The sequence below is a fragment of the Gymnoscopelus microlampas genome (assembly GCF_963454915.1).
Source record: "Gymnoscopelus microlampas genome assembly, chromosome: 3".
Taxonomy (NCBI): Eukaryota; Metazoa; Chordata; class Actinopteri; order Myctophiformes; family Myctophidae; genus Gymnoscopelus; species Gymnoscopelus microlampas.
Window position 1 is genome coordinate 44,972,732 of NC_139940.1, and position 21,358 is coordinate 44,994,089.

At 42.7% G+C, this 21,358-nt stretch overlaps 1 protein-coding gene across 1 annotated transcript in view; it reads right to left on the reverse strand.

Annotated features, from left to right (window-relative positions):
* ascc3 (activating signal cointegrator 1 complex subunit 3) overlaps positions 1-21,358 on the reverse strand; it is a 293,488-nt gene that overhangs the window by 87,461 nt on the left and 184,669 nt on the right. The window contains exons 17-20 of the mRNA XM_084052068.1: positions 13,870-14,061; positions 12,224-12,448; positions 3,762-3,881; positions 1,445-1,609 (exon numbers count right to left, since the gene is read on the reverse strand). Of these exons, the coding sequence (XP_083908194.1) occupies positions 1,445-1,609; positions 3,762-3,881; positions 12,224-12,448; positions 13,870-14,061 (702 nt within the window). The remainder of the gene's footprint in view (positions 1-1,444; positions 1,610-3,761; positions 3,882-12,223; positions 12,449-13,869; positions 14,062-21,358) is intronic.

A 21,358-nucleotide genomic window follows, 5' to 3' on the forward strand; every position in this document is an offset into this window, starting at 1 on the left:
CTGTTCGGGCGGAGATATACTATGTTGTTGTATCACAGCAGATGTACCCAGGGGTGTACTGGAGGTGGTGGGGCGCAGTCGAGCGCCACTAGCTTTACTAGTTCAGAGCCTTGGACCGGTTGTTTTGAGCTGCTCGCGTGCCCGTGAGAGTGCTTCTACCTCGCGTATCGATCAGAAACAACCGCCTCTTTCGCACCTCCAGAAATGACGTCATCCCAAGAAAGTCACTCCGTTGACTCCAATGTAAAAAAAAACACATCTAGCTCGGATTTCTTCTTTTTTTTTTGATGAAAACAAACAGAACGGACTATCACGGTAAAAATGTTTTTTTTTCCCGGTGGATATTAGACACCCTCCCCCTCCCCCCAGACAGCTTTTGTTTACATCCGTGTCCACATCGTGGCGTCCGTGGGTCGTCAAAATAAGGTAAAAACGCTGGCAGTGGCGGAATGAATACCTGTCAGTGAATGCGTTAAGTGCTGTATTGTGTAGGCCTACTGTCAGATGTTCTGAAGGAGTCCAAAGAGAACGTTTGGATAAATGGATTCATGAATTGAATTACAGAGGTGACGACTGCAAGGTGAACGGATACGACGACACTAAAGTGTCCCCGTTATGCAAGTAAATAGAACAACATTCGATAAATATTGTGGGTTAATAGGCCACATGTTAAAGAGGTTATTTCAATCGGCGATTGCTCACGTGTGCGTGTATGTGTGAGCGTGTGCACGTGCGCGTGACGTAGCGCTCCACTAATTACAAAACTCCACAGTACACCACTGGATGTACCTCTATGGTGTTGTATTTGATGTAGTAGTGATGTAGTTAGTACCTCTATGGTGTTGTATTTGATGTAGTTAGTACCTCTATAGTGTTGTATTTGATGTAGTTAGTACCTCTATGGTGTTGTATTTGATGTAGTTAGTACCTCTATGGTGTTGTATTTGATGTAGTTAGTACCTCTATGGTGTTGTATTTGATGTAGTTAGTACCTCTATGGTGTTGTATTTGATGTAGTTAGTACCTCTATAGTGTTGTATTTGATGTAGTTAGTACCTCTATGGTGTTGTATTTGATGTAGTTAGTACCTCTATAGTGTTGTATTTGATGTAGTTAGTACCTCTATGGTGTTGTATTTGATGTAGTTAGTACCTCTATGGTGTTGTATTTGATGTAGTTAGTACCTCTATGGTGTTGTATTTGATGTAGTTAGTACCTCTATGGTGTTGTATTTGATGTACTTAGTACCTCTATGGTGTTGTATTTGATGTAGAAGTGATGTATAGTACCTCTATGGTGTTGTATTTTATGTAGTTAGTACCTCTATGGTGTTGTATTTGATGTAGAAGTGATGTATAGTACCTCTATGGTGTTGTATTTGATGTAGAAGTGATGTATAGTACCTCTATGGTGTTGTATTTGATGTAGAAGTGATGTTTAGTACCTCTATGGTGTTGTATTTGATGTAGAAGTGGCTGGCGGTGCGGCCCAGGTCCGTGGAGGAGAAGTATCCGGTACGCTCCTCAAAGCGGATCATCCGGGCCTTGTCCAGCTTCCTGGCGGCTGCTGTGACCAGTTCCCTCCTGTACAGCTCCAGGCCTGGGTCCATCTGGAACACACAGCAAGGTTTTTACACTTTCATTGTTCATTCGCTTTTACTTTTGTTTCATGTTGACTTTTAGTTTTTTTCTCCCCAATTTAGTCGTTATGCTAATTAATTCCTCCCCACACACGTTTCTGTGTGTTGTCACACTCACCTACCAGTGAGGAGCCCCCACCAGGAGGACATATAGACACACACGGCCGGAAGCGGAAGGCCTACAAATTCACGACCACTTTTGACACTCGGGGTCCGTTAGAACGATGAACTGCAGCTCTCAATGCAATCTCTATGAGAGGCATTGTAAAATACCGTAATTTCACTGGTTAACTACTGAAGCTGTAGCGATTTTTTTTGTGTTCTAATAAACTGTCCCATTTGTTTAATTTGTCCTTTTTAATGTCCCATATCTGTCATCTCGATATACTACCCACAATATACTATAATATACTCCATCAGTATGTCAAAACCGCTAGCATCGGAGATTTAGAGTTCAAGTGGTCGCATGGTATATACGTCACGGACGCATCCCTTGAGGTTTTCAATACCCAGAAAACTGGCGAAAGTGTCCGTTTACAATATGTTTTGGTCATTATCTCTGGAACAGAGGTCCAATCTGCTCAGTTCAAAGCTTGTTGGATGCGTGACTTTGAGGACATTAAGCACACAATGACACATTTTCAGGTTTTAAAAAAAATTTTTTTTAGGGGAGGCGAGATCTTAGTTGGGCAGGCGACTGCCTGTCCTGCCTCTACAGTGTGGGTACACCACTGGTCAGCGCTCCGCGCGCTCCGCGCTCGTAAAGGCAGTGATGTCACTGAAATGCGACAACTTGTCTGTCTGCCGTCTACCCTCTGCTGTGTTAACATTATGGGTAACTCGTTAAAGTGGCAAATTAAATGTGAAACACATCAACTATTAAGAAAACAAGAAGATATGTTGACAAAGACACTCCATACATTTGGAAACATATTTTTATTTAAATCAATATCGTCTCCAGTTAATGTAGGAATATTTTAAAAGTAGGCTAACTCTCATGTCCTCTCATAGTGAATGCATTGAGAGCTGCAGTTCATCGTTCTAACGGACCCCGAGTAGCGGCGCAATCTCAAAAGTGGGCGTGAATTTGTAGGCCTTCCGTTTCCGGCCGTGTGTCTCTATAGCCTTCGTCCTACTCCTCCCGCCCAACACTCCCTGCTGACAGGCGCCGCCCCCCCAGCCCGTAGGAGTACGTGCAACGATAAATATCACCCTCCTCGCCCGCCCGGCTTCCCTCCCCGGACACGGGCCAATTGTGTTCGTTTATAAACGCTACACAAACACACATATAATAGGACCACAATGGAAACAATGTTTACCTTTCTGACTAATAAAGTATTCAATCAACACACACACACACACACACACACACACACACACACACACACAGGTGGCTCAGATAAGCTGGAGTTAAGGAATGTGAATTTGAACTTTTTGGTGAGTTAGCATTAATGTAAGGCAACTTAAGTGAAAGGCAGGATGAGCAGAGAGAGAGAGAGAGAGAGAGAGAGAGAGAGAGAGAGAGAGAGAGAGAGAGAGAGAGAGAGAGAGAGAGAGAGAGAGAGAGAGAGAGAGAGAGAGAGAGAGAGAACTTGAGAGAAGATGAACTTGAATCTGTATGCTTTGGTGAAAACATTCTCAACTTCCATGATGCTCACCATGGAAGTCGAGGATATAACCAAGGGTCCATTTGGTTACAAGTGTAGGCCTACACTCTCACTTTGAGCTATTAAAAAATAGCAGATCTACAAGCTCGTAGCGCGGCACCCAGTGCCGTGCTATGAGCTTGTAGATCTGCTATTTTTGAAAAAATCTTGAACATTTTGTGCAAATATTTGAATACATATATTCGAACATTTGTAACTCAAATCTTTGCTTCTGGAGGTCCCTGGAACAAAATATTTGACAAATGTTCGCTTAAAAAAAAATATATATATACATTAAAAATGTGCACACATTTTCACGATTTTTCAAAAAAATAGCAGATCTACAAGCTCGTAGCGCGGCACTCGGTGCCGCGCTACGAGCTTGTAGATCTGCTATTTTTGAAAAGCAGATCTAGCAGCAGAATAGCAGAGTAGCAGAATAGCAGCAGAGAGGGAGCCTAAGTAACACGTCATACCGTGTAGGCCTTGTGGTTGATGCCGTAGACCAGTGGGTTGGCCCTCATGCGGACGTAGAGGTAGGTGTAGCTCAGCCACTTCACCGCCTCGTCCACATTGGTGACCGTCCCCAGAGCAACCTGGAGGAGACATTAACACTCTCACCATTAGTCTCTGCTACCATCTTGTGGACGGTTGAGGAAATGCAAGCTATTTCAGTTGAAATCCCCACTAGTGGAATTATGGAATAGCAGTGGTGTTAAAGTAACTAAGTACATTTAGTCAAGTACTGTACTCAAGTACAATTTTGAGGTAATTTTTTACTTTACTGGAGTACTTCCAATTTTCAAGTTTTTTACTTCTACTTCTTCTACATCTCAGAGGCAAATATTATACTTTTACTCCACTACAATTATTTTAAAACTTTATTTACTCGTTACTTTGTAGAATTTGATTACCATTACAAAACATACATTATCCACTTCAGCCCTATACATGTCAGCCATTTGAAAATAGCCGATCTACAAGCTCACAATGCGTCGCGATGCGACGCATTGTGAGCTTGTAGATCTGCTATTTTCAAAAGATTTTAATACATTTTATACATTAGAAAACTTGTGAAATGGGACATTCTCCATAATGAGTACTTTCTACTTTTGGTACTTTAAGTACATTTCGATACCAATACTTTTGTACTTTTACTCCAGTAAATTTTGAATTCCGGACTTCTACAGAGTATTTCTACAGTATATTGCAGTATTCCTACTTTTACTTAAGTAAGAAATGTTAGTACTTTTTCCACCACTGTGGAATTGTTATGATGGAGGTATGCATAAAGTGTCATGTAAACGTACGTTTTCTCCTGCCAACAAAGCCCCTTTGAATTGAATTGGTATAAGCTAGGGACGGCTGCTGAGAGATATGAATTAAAGGTTATATTTATATATTTAGAGACACTATATTTGATGTTAAAATTATTTTTTAGATATACAATGCAATGATTTTCCTTCATTGCATGTTGTATGTTGCTATGCTGTTAATAGATAACAGTCGGAGTCCTGGTGACTCTCTTTGTCAAAATGAATCTGAGAGCAAACCACCAATTGATCAACGGCAGTAAAAACAACAAAGGGTTTTAGGGTTTAATCGATGCTAGTGCTGACTGGCTCTGCAATCACAGATCCCTGTAATCACGGGGAGAAAAAGCTCTCAGCTAGGGTGTCATGTCGCCTGATGTACGACATCATCTCCCCCGCCTGGCCTCCCTCCAAACCAGCCTCACAATAGTTGAGCTGTATAGAGCATCGGTGAAAGCTACGCACAGCCCAAACATTTACTTTGGGCAGGAGAGGCTGATGTTTTTAAAAAAAGGCTGGTTTAACCCATTAAGACCGGGAACGCATCTGTGTGTCAGTTTAAGATTTCTTTGGCGATTCCAAAAATAGCAGATCTACAAGCTCATAGCTCGGGACCGAGTGCCGTGCTATGAGCTTGTAGATCTGCTATTTTTTTTTAAACGTGAAAATTTGTGCAAATCTTTGAATATATATATATTTTTTAAGGTGAACATTTAAACTCAAATCTTTGCTTCTGAAGGATTCTACAAAATGTCTTCTAAATCAGGTAAAACAGGTTTTTTGAAAAACGTGTTTCTACTGTATATCAGTGGTTCTGTATTTGGCCGCGGACCCCCATCTCAAAATATTTTGTAATAAGGACCCCCCAGAAGCAAAGATTTGAGTGAAAAATGTTCCCTTTAAAAATATACACATTCAAATATTTGCACAAACTTTCACGATTTTTCATCTACAAGCTCATAGCGCGGCACTCGTTGAATATGTATATTTTTTTAAAGTGAACACATTTTGAGGTGGGGGTCCGCGGCAAAATCCTACTATAATTCTAGTAACCTCTGTCTGTAGTGGGAGTAGGTGAAGCTACCCGGTTCTCCTCAGTGGCTGGACCAATTGCTCTGATTTTGCACACAGCCATTGACCATTACCATCTGAACTTAACTGTGAAGGCCGTTTTTCAATTTCATCAAATCTCAGCTTCTTATTAGCGTTTATGTGTCAAACAATGGTGGACTCTTGATCAAACTGCGCATGCGTCGCGTCGCGCCTGTGTGTCAACAGCGCAGACTTTTTACCCCCGGTCTCAGTAGCGGGGGGCGGGGAGGGTGCGGGGAGAGACAGGCGAGTTGAGTGAAACGAGTTGGGGAAGCACACTGCTCACGCGACAGGACATGCAATAACCCCACGATTGCAACTACTTTCGCCTACACACTTCACCGGGTATGGTCTAGTACATATAATTTTGGGGGTCCTTGACATGAAAAAGTTTGAGAACCACTGATTATAGCAACATAAGTTTTTTCAAAAAACTGTTAGGATTTATGAGACATTTGTAGAATCCCCCAGAAGAAAAGATTTGAGTTACAAAAGTTTGCCTTAAAAATATAAATATTCAAAGATTTTCACACATTTTCCACGATTTTTCAAAAAATAGCAGATCTACAAGCTTATAGCGCTGCACTCGGTGCCGTGCTATAAGCTTGTAGAATGGCCAAAGACATCTTAAAATGACACAGATGCGTTACTGGTCTTAATGAATTAAGCATCAGGTCTTAGCACAACGTTCTCTAAAGACGGCTAACTTACGCACACAGTTACAGACGTTAAGAAGACTTTCCTTGGCTCTAACCGGCAGCGATGCCAACTAACAAAACCAAAATACAGGCACAGAGAATACACTGTGAATTATTTAACACTGGCACGCTCTTCTTCAAAAGACAACCTTGGTTTGTGCGGTCAGGGGACCCATAAATAAATGATGTGCTTCTCTTATGTCACGGCAGATGGCCGCACACCTAGAGCCAGGTTCTGCTCGCGGTTTCTGCCCGTTAACCCATTAAGACCTGGAACTGTCTCATTTTTAGATTTGAGCTAAAAAGCATTATTTTACACTTTGGGCTATTAAAAAATAGCAGATATACAAGCTCATAGCGCGGCACCGAGTGCCGCGCTATGAGCTTGTAGATCAGCTATTTTTGAAAAATCGTGAAAATGTGTGCAAATCCTTGAATATATATATATTTAAAGCGAACATTTTTAACTCAAATCTTTGCTTCTGGGGGTCCCTGGAACAAAATATTTTGATGGGGGTCCGCGGCCAAATACATATAATTTTAGGGGTCCTTGACATGAAAAAGATTGAGCACCACTGATATAGAAACATACGTTTTTCAGAAAACTGTTGAGATTTAGGAGACATGTAGAATCGGCTTCAGGTCTCAATGGGTTAAGAGGGAGGTTTTTTTTTTTCCATTGCCGTCATGGCCAAGCGCTTGGTCATGGGGGAATTCAAGCGCATGGTGTTGACCTGCTCTATTATGTAAAGTGTCTTCTTATAACTTGTCGTGATTCGGTACTATAAATAAATGAATGATTATGTCAATTTGTCTTTCCTTATGGAAGGGTGTCCAGTGAGGATTCATGTAAGTCAGGAAAGGATCATCTGTGTCATTTTTAGGTTTCTTTGGGCTATTAAAAAATAGCAGATATACAAGCTCAAAGCATGGCACCGAGTGTCGCGCTATGAGCTTGTAAATCGTTTTTCTTTTTGTTGTTGTTTTGTCAAATCGTGAAAATGTGTGCAAATCATTGAATATATATATTTTTTAAAGCAAACCCTGGAACAACATATTTTGAGATGGGGGTCCGCGGCCAAATACATATCATTTTGGGGGTCCTTGACATGGAAAAAATATATATATATTCAAAGATTTGCACACATTTTCAAGATTTTTCAAATATAGCAGATCTACAAGCTCGTAGCGCGGCACTCGGTGCCGCGCTACGAGCTTGTAGATCTGCTATTTTAGAATAGCCAAAGAAATCTTAAAATGACACACAGATGCGTTCCCGGTCTGAATGGGTTAAAGATGCATATGGATGAGATTGTATACAGTGTCTCTCTAGAGAAACTCTGAATCCAAGAATACTGTCTAACAGAGTATTGTTCAAGTCGCTCCGGTCCGAGTCAAAGTCGAGTCCCAAGTCGTTTGGTCCCAAGTCCAAGTCGAGTCCCAAGTGAATCCTATACCCTTCGGTCCGAGTCCAAGTCGAGTCCCAAGTCATTTGGTCCCAAGTCCAAGTCGAGTCGCAAGTCATTTGGTCCCAAGTCCAAGTCGAGTCCCAAGTCAATCCTATACCCTCCGGTCCGAGTCCAAGTCGAGTCCCAAGTCATTTGGTCCCAAGTCCAAGTCGAGTCCCAAGTCTTTCTGTTGTTGGCAAGTCAAGCCGAGTCACAAGTCGAGTCACAAGGTTGTGTCAAGTCCCTCACTACTATTGTTCCCCAGCCCACCCACAAAGCACTCAGGTTTATATCTTGAAGAGAGAAACCGTATCTTAAAGTCAAGAATTAAACCAGCATAAAGCTGTTCATTTATCCATTACAACATTACATATCTGATCATTTAGTTAGAAAGGGAAAGGCTAAATTACACTAAAGCAGTGTTTCTCAACCTTTTTGGCACACCTGGCATAGCCAAAAGATCCCAGGGCACACCTAGATATACGTATAAAAAGGAAACATAACTGTGTGTGTGTGTGTGTGTGTGTGTGTGTGTGTGTGTGTGTGTGTGTGTGTGTGTGTGTGTGTGTGTGTGTGTGTGTGTGTGTATATATATATACACACACATACACACACACAACCCTCATCTGGCCTACAGTCATCTGGCCTACAAATATATAAACTTGGGTCAGTGCAATGAATGGATGAGTAAACCTTTCCAAGAGTAAAACGTCTTTGTATAAGTATATTTGGTACCCAATATACTTCTAATATCTGATAATAATATCTAATAATCTGATCCTGATAGCATTATGGCGGACGCATGCGCTGTTGCCCACTACAGACGAACACCAAAACTCTCGCCCCAAAACAGTCACCCCGGGGGAAATCCAGTGATATTCACCTGGTATTCCTAAACGTAACCTCATTAAACTATGCCTAACCCTAACCTTATTCCTAAACGTAACATCAGTAAAACTAATAACATGGCTAACCATAAACGTATTTCGAACCTTATCCTCAGTAAAACAAATACAGGAATACAAGAACCGCTGGTCCGCGAAAAGAAATGGGGGCAATGGTGTTTTGGGGCGAGTTTTCCGGTTATGTATCTACGCACCATGGCTTGAAGTTGCGTGTGGAAATAAATGACAGAAAATAAGATAATAAATTATAATAAATTATAATAAATTCATGACTGCTACCAAATGAGAATATAAACTTTACAGATCATATAAACATTAAAATGATAAGAATTCAAGTAAAATTCAGAAAGTTCTGGCCGAATGAAATCTCAACTGCTCTGTTTATTAAGCGCCATTGCGCGTGGAAATAAATGACAGAAAATAAGATAATAAATTATAATAAATTATAATAAATTCATGACTGATACCAAATGAAAATATAAACTTTACGGATCATATAAACATTAAAATTATAAGAATTCAAGTAAAATTGAGAAATATCTGGCCGAATGAAATCTCAACTGCTCTGTTTATTATGCGGGGGGAACTCCGATGACAAAACAAGTCACGAGTCATCTTGTCTCAAGTCGAGTCGAGTCAGGAGTCATTGGCTAGCAAGTCGAGTCGAGTCAGGAGTCATTGGCTAAGCAAGTCGAGTCGAGTCTCAAGTCTCGTTGGTCTTATTACCTTCCAAGTCCGAGTCAAAGTCGCAAGTTTTACATTCAAAGTCCGAGTCGAGTCGCAAGTCGTCAAATATGTGACTCGAGTCAGACTCGAGTCGAGTCACTATGACTCGAGTCCAATTGTCTGCTGTCTAATGATTTGCACAAAATTAACCACAACATTGAGCATCCGCTCAATGGTAGAGTGGGTGTGAGTGTATGTGCCAGAGATTGTACCGAATGTATCCCTACGTGTCCATTTGGTTACATGTGTACACTCCCAGAGCTAAAGGTGCAATAGAATAGACTACATTGAACACAGTAACTTGATGGCTGCCTCCAAGCATCCTTTATGGGCAAAGAAAGTACCTTACCCAATAAACACGGAAGCGCACATTAATAATGGCGGCCATGGGCTTACAGAGGTAAACAAAACAATAATTCTGGACCAGACAAAGTTATTAAAAAGATTATTTCCCAACCACAATAATGGGGGGGGGGGGGGGGGTCATTTTATTCCACAACTTTTTAAAAGCTCTGTGAAACATTATAAGTATGTTTACGATGCATCATAGACATGGGATGCATAGCAAGTGTTACCCTCAGGGTATTACTGTGTGTGTGTGTGTGTGTGTGTTGGGGGGGGGGGGGTCATGCATAGGGCACTATAAGCAGAGGTTGAAGGTATCAGGGAGGTAATCACTGCCTAGAGGTGGAAAGTAAATAAATACATTTACTCAAGTACAATTTTGGGGTACTTTTACTTTACTTAAGTATTCCCATTTGTTGTACAGTATATACTTTATACTTATACTGTACTACATCTCAGAGGCAAATATTGTACTTTTTACTTAAGGCCTATTTTAAACTTTGGCTATTTTTGCTAAATGGACACATTTTTAAATACGATGTTAAATAGCATGAGCACTTTTACGTTTGGCACTTCAAGTATATTGTCATGCCGACACTTGTGTACATTTACTCAAGTGAAATTTTGAATACAGCACGTTTACTTGGAACACAATGGGTATCACTAAGCCGTTTGCAAATAGTGTGTAAATGAAGTGACTAAAGGGGTGTGTATTTTCTCTAAGCACAAATTGACGTGCGATTCACATAATGATTCCCTGCTATGTACGGATCAGAGGTGCATCTCATTTTTGTCTGAAAGTCACAAGCGCGTGTTCCCGTGTAGTCGTCGATCATTTGCATTGTTCCACGCCCCATTTAACACCATAAAAGGCAACTGGAAATAACCCAAATAACAGTCTGTAATCTGAAAGATTACGACGTGTCGTTTCGCCCCGCATAGACAACTTGTGCATCTGTTCTGTCTGGAAGCGAGAGTCTTCCTCCTTGATCGTGAGATGGATCAACTGAACGTTAATAAAGAAATTAAGAAGTTACAAAGTTTAACCCCACGACCAAATGATAGGCAAATAAAACGTGGCAGGGATATTATACAAGGCTTTTCACATTTTACTGAGGTAACATTATGACGCTGAAATCCAGGAACGCCGATAGATTATGTACCAGATCACGCTTTATTGACTTTGGATGAACAACATATTGTGTCCTACGTCGGACAGGATATTGTTCGCTAACGGCACGCTTTCCCCCCCAGATTCCACGAGACTCGGCTATGTCTTTTAAAGCGATCGGGGGATCGATCATACTGGAGATGAATATTCTATGATTTTTCACTAAAAAATTGCTGGCAGTGGCTTAGCAAACAATGTTTTATTTCTGGCAGTCAAAGGTGGGAAGTTGCGTAAATGCCGATAAGTACAAAATATGGGCATAAACAAGCTTAGTGAATGAGGCCCAATATTTCTACATTGCTACTGCACTTTTTACTTAAAGTAAAACTAATGTGTGTACAGTACTTCTTCCTTCCACCACTGTCAGTGTCTAACCAGACACCATCTGCTGGCTTCCTTCCTGGCGCCTCGCTTCATTAAGCAGCAGAACACGCTACAATCTGGACAACTGTGAGGCAGGTTGACAGGCCATTATATTCATGTTGCCATAGCTTTTAACTAAGGAGTAGTAGTAAGGAAACGACTATGCGTCATTCCTTTATGAATGACTCATGTGCACGAGGGTGTGTGTCGTGTCCACTGTTTCCCAAACACTGGGTTGGGACCATATTGGGGGCCGCGGACTCACACATGTGACTCACGAGTCATATCCCTTTATTTTCTGTTTTTTAATTGTTTTTAACCCATTGAGACCTGAAGCCGATTCTACATGTCTCCTAAATCTCAACAGTTTTCTGAAAAACTTATGTTTCTCTGTCAGTGGTGCTCAATCTTTTTCATGTCAAGGACGCCCAGAATTATACGTATTTGGCCGCGGATCCCCATCAAAATATTTTGTTCCAGGGACCCCCAGAAGCAAAGATTTGAGTTAAAAATGTTCGCTTAAATATAAAAAATATATATATTCAAAGATTTGCACACATTTTCACAAATTTTCAAAAATAGCTACAATATATCTACAAGCTCGTAGCGCGGCACTCGGTGCCGCGCTATGAGCTTGTATATCTGCTATTTTTGAATAGCCCAAAGTGTAAAATAATGCTTTTTAGCTCAAATCTAAAAATGACACAGTTCCAGGTCTTAATGGGTTAAATAGCTGTCACAATTATTTGAGCAACATTTACCGGTAATCGTCAAGTAAAATGTCATAATTGTGACAGCCCTGTGTGTGTGTGTGTGTGTGTGTGTGTGTGTGTGTGTGTGTATGTGCGCGTGCGCGTGTTGGTGCGTTCGTGCGTGCCTCTGCGTTGAGGTTGTCCGCCATGGTGTCCAGGAACTGGCTCTCGATGGGGTTCTGCTGGGTGAGCAGGGTGAGGTAGTGGCTCAGCTTGTCGTGCGTGGTGATGATGGTGCCCTCGCCGTGCTTGTCGAACTGCGGCCGCCCGGCCCGCCCGAAGATCTGCATGACGTCCAGGATGCCCAGGTCCACCAGGGAGCCGCGCTTGGCGTCGTAGATCTGAGTGCCCTGTTTGTTGTTCGTTGCCGTGGAAACAAGAGGGATGAGGGGGAGAAATGGGGAGGGGGGAGGGGGGGGGGGATTATACCGATTATAAAGCCCTTCCCTTCCCCATCATCGCTCTTGGCTGGCAAAGGCGGCAAGGAAAGCAAAGCACTGTGCCAGAGGGAATGTGACTGACCCGTCACCCCCCGTGAGAAATCAACCAAACAGTGCATATTGTTACTATACTATGAGAAATGACAATGCAGACAATGTGATGATAAAAAGGCCTTACTATGTAACTTTCCTCTTCTACCCAGGGTTTGAACCCGAATTCATGCGCAAGTGCTGAATCTTTTATCATTGAGCTAATAGAGCACTGGTTCTCAACCTTTTCAGGCCGTGACCCCCCAAAATAGTCATATTTTAACTGGGGACTTAGTTTCACTCAGTTCCACATAAATATTGTGAAAATAGCAGATCTACAAGCTCACAACGCCTCGCACTGCGAGGCGTTGTGAGCTTGTAGATCTGCTATTTTCACAATATTATTTGACAATTTGGCCAATGTTTGAGCAGTTTTTATAGTATAGTTTGATGATTACTTTTGATGCAGTAATGGTCTTCTTGGTATTCTTGGTATTAAAAAAAGTCTTAAAAGTCCTTAAATGATCATTTCACTGTCCTCTGGGGACCCCCCCCAAATTCATGTTCCCGACCCACATGTTGAGAACCACTGTAATAGAGCCTGCCTGCTTGCTCGGAGTGTACATTGAATCTTGACCATCAGGTCAAAATTCGTGTCAGATCCTGTGTCTCTTCTCTTCTATTGACACAATCTAAATCTGTGTCAATAGAAGAGCAGGGAGACAAAATACAACCACCCCAATTGTATCAGTTATATTGTATTAACATACTCTACCATACAGATTGGACAAAATTACATTTTATTCATAAAAAACAAAAAGTTACATAGTGCCACTTTAACCCATTAAGACCTGGAACTGTGTCATTTTTAGATTTGAGCTAAAAAGCATTATTTTACACTTTGGGCTATTCAAAAATAGCAGATATACAAGCTCATAGCGCGGCACCGAGTGCCGCGCTATGAGCTTGTAGATCTGCTATTTTTGAAAAATCGTGAAAATGTGCGCACATCTTTGAATATATATATATTTTTAAAGCGAACATTTTTAACTCAAATCTTTGCTTCTGGGGGTCCCTGGAACAACATATTTTAATGGGGCTCTGAGGCCAAATACATATCATTTGGGGGTCCTTGACGTGAAAAAGATTGAGCACCACTGATATAGAAACATAGGTTTTTTAGAAAACTGTTGAGATTTAGGAGGCATGTAGAATCGGCTTCAGGTCTTAATGGGTTAAAGCAGGCTCAATGCAAAGAAATGCAAAACATAAGGCAATCGAGTGGGCGAGTGGGTTCAAACCTTGATGATGACGGCGTGGGCGGGCAGGTTGACCCCCCAGGCCAGCGTTGCCGTGCACACCAGCACCTTGAGGTAGCCCCTGGAGAACATGCTCTCCATCATGGAGCGGTCCGAGCGCAGCATGCCCGCGTGGTGGATGCCAAAGCCCTCTGGGAACATCTCCCTCATCTGCTTGTTCCTGGAGCGCTGGACCTGGAGGAGAGAGAGAGAGAGAGGTCCAGAGGTTATAGAGAGAGAGAGAGAGAGGAGGGCGATGGGAAAAGGGCAGAGGAGAGGAGACAGAGAGAGAGAGAGAGAGATAGAGATAGAACAGAGAGAGAGAGCAGAACAAGCAGTGAGAGATGAAGATATCATGGGTATAGGGAGAAGGAGAGGAAAGCCTGGTAGCCAGGGTTGCCAGATCTGCTTATTATAATTTCCCCGCAAGATTTCATTTGAAAATAGCCGATCTACAAGCTCACAACGCGTCGCGATGCGACGCGTTGTGAGCTTGTAGATCTGCTATTTTCAAATAGCTGATGTATATGTTAAAGTGCTCACGTGGCCCATAGTCGCTTCTTTTGGGCTGGTTGCTTGTTTCTCTCACAGTATCTGGCAACACTGCTGGTAGCTCAGCTTTAAAGCTGCAATGGAGAACTTATTTTAACCCATTCAATCCGGGAACGCATCTATAAATGTCTTCTAAATCCGTACAGTTTTCTGAAAATGTCTATATCAGTGGTTCTCAAACTTTTACACGTCAAGGGGATCCCCAAAAGTATATGTATTTGGCCGCGGACCCCCATCTGAAAATATTTTGTTCTAGGGAACCCCCAGAAGCAAAGATTTGAGTCAAAACAATTCCCTTTAAAAATACAATACATGCACAAATGTTCAAGATTTTTCAAAAATAGCGGATCTGCAAGCTCATAGGGTGCCGCAGTATAAGTAAGTAAGTATAAGTCGGAGTGTCTTATCGTCGGTATCAGCCGAGAACGAGGGTGTCTATCCCCCTTTTCAATGTGCTGCTAAACCCCTGGATGATGCTGAGGTGGAGCGCATCACCTATCAGCTACCAGTACTTATACCGTCCGCACGTCTTAAGTTACTCAAGCCGTCCTGCTCAAACTGCTGAGTCGGCAGTGTGCAGGCTCAAACCCAGAACCTTGTGGTCTAAAGGTGAATGCTTTACCGACTGAGCTGCCCAGACTTTAATCTGAACAGTAGAGTACGTTAATATACAGTTGGCCTAGTCCTTACCCTTCCACTGGTGTTGGGTAGACCATATATGGGTATGCCCATATATGGTCATATAACTGAGACCATCAGGGACCTCCATATATGCACACAAAAGGGACAAGGGCAGACAGATATAGATACCTCCATATATGGGCATAAAAGGGTCACAGACAGACAGACATACGGTTACAGCGGTTATTCTGACGGGGAAAACAGGTATTGCATAGGGGTGGGGCTTATATTCAGTGTTGCCAGATTCTCTGAGAGAAGCAAGCAACCAGGTCTAGGAAAACCAGCCCAAAAGAAGCGACTATGGGCCACAATGAGCACTTTAACATATACATCAGCTATTTGAAAATAGCAGATCTACAAGCTCACAACGCGTCACGAAGCGACGCGTTGTGAGCTTGTAGATCGGCTATTTTCAAAAAAAAAATCTTGCGGGGAAATTATGATAAGCAGATCTGGCAACCCTGAACAGGGTGGGGCTTGCATTCGCTATTTGCATCATTCAGTAGTAATGTAAAAAAAGGAACAGTTTTGGACATACAAGGTTTGCCCCCGACAGCGATGATGTTGGGGGGGGCGTCAGGGGTGAGAGGAGGAGCTGCACATCATGACATGAAGGATCATGTTGTACCAGCAGCCAGATAAAAGTAACAGAGAGAGGGGGATGATGCGTCTCACTGAAGTAATACCTGCTCTTAAAGAATAACACCAGTGTTTTTTTTACGTCTTATCGGCTCAATTTCGGTAGTTAACTGGGTGTGACGGCCGCCACGGCTTCTCCCTTCTGTTTTACGACACGCAGTAAAACAACTCTACCAACACAGCACCGGAGTGGTGCGTGAGTGCTCGCGCGCGCAAACACATACACACACACACGCTGTCGGTTCGGAAACCCCCTATGTCCTAAAAACGTTACTTTTCAGGGAATTGAGTCGAAAATGGTCAGAAATAGTGAAAATAGACATTCTACAAGCTCACAATGCGTCGCAATTTCACTACTTTTGTGCAACACTCTTGTTTGATAAAGTCGGGCATTCATCTACGAGAATAAATGACGTAAAAAGTTGAACTGATATGGAGATACACGTTTTCTGTACAACATCGACAAAATACACAGACACGCGCGCACGCACACGCACACACACACACACACACACACACACACACACACACACACACACACACGGGTGGTGATGGAGATGTGTGTTGTGCTGTTGCCTGTGACCTGGCCTTAGCTTTAATGGCTTCCTCATCACAGGGCTTTATCTCGCTCTCTCTCTCTCTCTGGGCGTCCAAATAGAGGTCAGAGCCCCGCCAGGCCTCGGTGGCACCAGGAAGAAAGCCCATTACGGCCGGTATCTCTCAACCCGTGCTTTGTGTGTCAGACGGTGTGTGTGTGCGTTAGTGTGTTAGATCACTGTTTCCCAAACAGTGGGTCGGCACCCATTTGTGGGTCGCAGACCGCTTTTTATGGGTTGCGAGTATTGAGTAAGTTTAAACAAAAAAAAAATCCAATGTTTTTCGAATGTATTATTTTATTTTTTTAATAAATAAATGGAAAAAAAAAACAAGCTTGCAACGTGGTGTGAAGCGATGCGTTGCGAGCTTGTAGATCTGCAATTTTCAGTAGTTTGGGTCCAGGGCAAAAATTCTCTTTTTGGTCTTAAAGGGATATTTCACTTTCAAAAAAACTTTGGGTCATTTTATCGTCTACTCAGGCTTTTGTGAGCCCCCCAGACGTTTTTTAAGTTGCTTGATTTAGTATTTAGATATTTGATAATCATTTTATCAGACACGCCCCCTTCCTATACAAACCCATTATAACTTAAAACTCAATTTTGAACCTGTTAGATTCATCAAAAACACCCGTCCTTGTTTCTGCTGACTCACCCTGCCCTCCTAATACGTGAGGGGGCCGTGTTTTTTCGATTACTTTTTTCATTTATTTTATTTAATTTTTTTAATGTATTTAATTTCTTTCATTTTCCCCAAAAAATATTTAAAATAGATGAAAAAAGTTATCGAAAAAACACGGCCCCCTCGCGTATTAGGAGGGCAGGGTGAGTCACCAGAAAAAAGGACGGGTGTTTTCGATGAATATAATTTGAAGTTATAATGGGTTTGTATAGGAAGGGGGCGTGTCTGATAAAATGAATATCAAATATCTAAATAATGAATGAAGCAACTTAAAAACTGTCTGGGGGGCTCACAAAAGCCTGAGTAGACGATAAAATGACCAAAAGTTTTTTGAAAGTGAAATATCCCTTTAAGCTTGTTTGGGAACCACTGTGTTAGACTCCAAGAGTGTACTTGTGTGTTATGTCACACAAAGAAGAGAGCAGCATCAAAAACCAGATTGATTTTAAATAAATAAATACATAAATAAATAAGGTGTGCAAGGAGCCAGCTGTGATCTCTGAACTGCCTGAAGGTACTCTAGAACATCAATTAAGACAGACTTATTTTAAGCGCTTAAATGCTGGAGAATGTTTACCTCCTCTTACTTTTGTAATGCAGTGGTTCTCAACCGGTGGTCCCGGGACCACCAGTGGTCCTTGAGGGGGTTCCAGCTGGTCCCCAGACAAATGATGGAGAGTTGGAAACCAAATAGATCTTTAACTTATAGATTATAGATCTTTAACTCTTGAGAGCGTAAAATGAAACCAAATGGACCCTTATAGATCTTTAACTCTTGAGAGAGTAAAATGAAACCAAATGGACCCGTACGGGTCCATTTGGTTTCATTTTACGCCCTCAAGAGTTAAATTATTGTTAAACATCTGCATTACTTAATTAAATAATTGTTATTTGGATCAACGTTTGCCTGTTGTCTCTCCTATCGTACCAACATCAAAACAGCATGGAATTGTGGACAAAATCTTATCAAACGACAACAAAATATGCAAAGTTTTGGGTCTGAGAGTCTAACTCTCATCAAATGGTGGTCCGGGGCTCAAACGCCCAATAAATAATGGACCTTGATATGAAACGGGGTTGAAAACCCACTGTTCTAATGAGCTGAATTGTGCCATTCTGTAACTGTCATACCTATTAAAACCTCTGTGTTCTTTCCAAAAAAAAGGGGGAAAGAGCTCCTTCTGTGTGATGGCAGCCCGTTAAAAAATAGGCGGCGGCCTCTGCATCAAAGTGTATCAGAGACGACCCTCACAAAACCTGTGGGCTCTCTGACTTCGCTGACTGGCTTACATAATGAACTTACATCATGATGTCCGGTACTATATATAAAAGGTGTGAGAAGGAATAAAGTGGGAGATTAAACCACCGGGGGGGAGGGGTTGGGTGGGTATGGGGGGGGGGGCGATGATGGGAATAAAGGAGATGGATGTTCTCACGGGGAAAATGGGGTGGTTGTCCGGACTCGGGGAGCTACGGCGAGCGGAGGTGGAAAGCGAGGGGGGGGGGGGGGCTAATTGAAATGCCAGTGCCGCCGCCGTGGCGCCTCTTGCTTTGAAGGTGTCAGCCGGTGTTACCGGGTGCCGGGTCCGCGGGGCTTCTAATCTAAGGTGAGTTAGCGCTGACGTTTTGCCGCGCCCGTTGGCTCTATTTGAGTTGCCAGCGCCCTAAGCTCCTAATCAGCCCAACATTAACCCGTTCAGACCGGGAACGCGTCGGTGTCATTTTTTTAGATTTCGTTGGCTATTCAAAAATAGCATATGTACAAGCTCATATTTCTCATATTTTCCCAAGAGCTTGTAGATGTGCTATTTTAGAAAAAATGTGAAAATGTGTGCAAATCTTTGAATATATATATATATTTTTAAGCGAACAGGGGTCCCTGGAACAAAACATTTTGAGATGGGTGTCCGCGGCCAAATACATAATCTAAAAAAGTTTTCTAAATCCTAACAGTATGTTGCTGTATCAGTGGTAATCCAACTTTTCCATGTCAAGGACCACCCAAAATTATACGTATTTGGCCGCGGACCCCCATCTCAAAATGTGTTGTTCCAGGGACCCCCCAGAAGCACCGAATCGACAAGCAGATCAAGCAGATCTACAAGCAGATCTACTAGCTCATAGCGCGGCACTCGGTGCCACGCTACGAGCTTGTATATCTGCTATTTTTGAATGGCCAAAGAAATCTTAAAACGACACAGATGCGTTCCCGGTCTTAGTGGGTTAAGACCTGCCTCTCGCCGCACCCCCCTCCCTTACCAGATGAGCGCGCTCCGTCCACAAGACTGCCCGAGGTGCATGCACAACGCACCATCCATCACAGGAGCAACTAAACATAAGACGGTTAGGACTATAAGCTTTTTGCTTACAAGCTTACAGAGATATACACTGCTCAAACACCCAGCCCCCCCCCCCCCCCCCCTGGGGATCCCCTGGAACACATTGCAGCATTTTCTAAAATGTACATCTGATTCGGCGGGGTGGCTACGCATACCATCAGCATACCAATTCCCTTTCTGCGCTAACAAGTAAAAGACAGAGAGAAACTTTTCCCCACCAGAGGAGATGGACCTTGGCTGCAACCCTCCTCACTCACAGCCATAGATTCCCTGGAAACCAACTTTGTGAACACCTGAACATTAACTCTTTCACTGCCAAGTACGACATTTACGACTTTTTCCCAAAAAGGCTCAGCCTGCCAAGGACGACTTTTACGACTTTTTAGTAATTTTTTGTTTTTTCCACTAGATGGCGCTTTTCTCTTACACACGAGTGACCATTTCATCCCCAGATGCACACGGATCCAGGAGATCACATGATCCCAAGATTTACTGCTCCAATTGACTTCCAGGTTAACGTCTTTGGGAAATCGTCTGTATCTCGCCTCCTGCGTTTTGGACGAGTCGTTGTATTTTCAACAGCCCGTAACAAGCTGACGGGGGGTCGCGATGACATTATAATTTTTTTCACGGAAGCACAGCGAAACCCCCCGTGATTACCAACTATCAGGGGATTGATCATACTGGAGATAAATATTCTGTGACTACTTCAAAAGGTAAGAAAATCGATTTAAAAACAACAAAAAAATCGCTGGCAGTGGGTGCACACAGCCAGAAATAAGTCTGGCAGTGAAAGAGTTAACACCGTTGATCCACTGAAACACACTCTACGTAAAAAACACATCTCCATCTCTTGACTGTCGGGTGGGCACAACGGGTCACCTAGTTAGTATTTTTGCATTTCAAAGTACAGAATCATGACCCAAACCGAGAGCCCACTAAAAAAATGGCACCAAAAAGCGGTGCCACGCGGTGATGAGCAGCAGATAAATGGAGCTTCGGTTACATACAGGCTATAGCTGCCAGCACCGCGCTACCTCTCTGCACAATCAAGTGTTCGTATACTTAGCTAAATTGCGGCGGGGAGGATAGCTAATTGTTGATTTCATTTGTGGCCCTTGACAGTCATAATGTTTGGCCCCTCACGCTGACAGGCTTTTAACGCCGGGATGGCCAACGAGCGAGTGGGAGGACAAGCCGCCACCTGCGCGTACTCTCTGCCACTCTCGTTCCATGTACTCCATCTCTCTCTCTCTCTCTCTCCATCACTCTTGTGGTGTCTCTTAATTACTGCCCAACTATAACTGAACCACCTTTCCATCAGCGTGGCAGTCAACACGTATCTCTGGGCCTCGCTGTTTTAACCCATTAAGACCGGGAACGCATCTGTGTTACCCACTTAAACCATTGTTTTCTTTGTGCTATTTAAAAATAGCAGATGTACAAGCTCATAGCGCGGCACCGAGTGCCGCGCTACGAGCTTGTAGATCTGCTATTTTTTGAAAAATCATGAAAATGTGTGCAAATCTTTGAATATATATATTGTTAGAAGCCAACATTTGTAACTGAAAATCTTTGCGTCTGAGGGTCCCTGGAACTACATATTTTGAGATGGGGGTCCACGGCCAAATACATATCAATTTGGGTGGTCCTTGACATGAAAAAGTTTGAGAACCACTGATATTACAGCAACATAAGTGTTTCAGAAAACTGTTTTAGGATTTAGAAGACATTTGTAGAATCGGCCTCAGGTCTTAAAGGGTTAAGTAAAACATTCTCTTTAGCATGTGGGTTGTGTTGTAACCCCCATGCTAATGTTCCTAAGTGCATTTCTATGCGGCTGTGTGTGTGTGTGTGTGTGTGTGTGTGTGTGTGTGTGTGTGTGTCTGTGTGTACACACGCGTGCATGCTGACGCATGTTTGTGTGTTTTTTCCAGTATAGGCAGACCAGAGATGAAAGCAAAGCTGGCCCTTGATGGCTGTCCTTTGTTCTGGCGGGGGTGTGC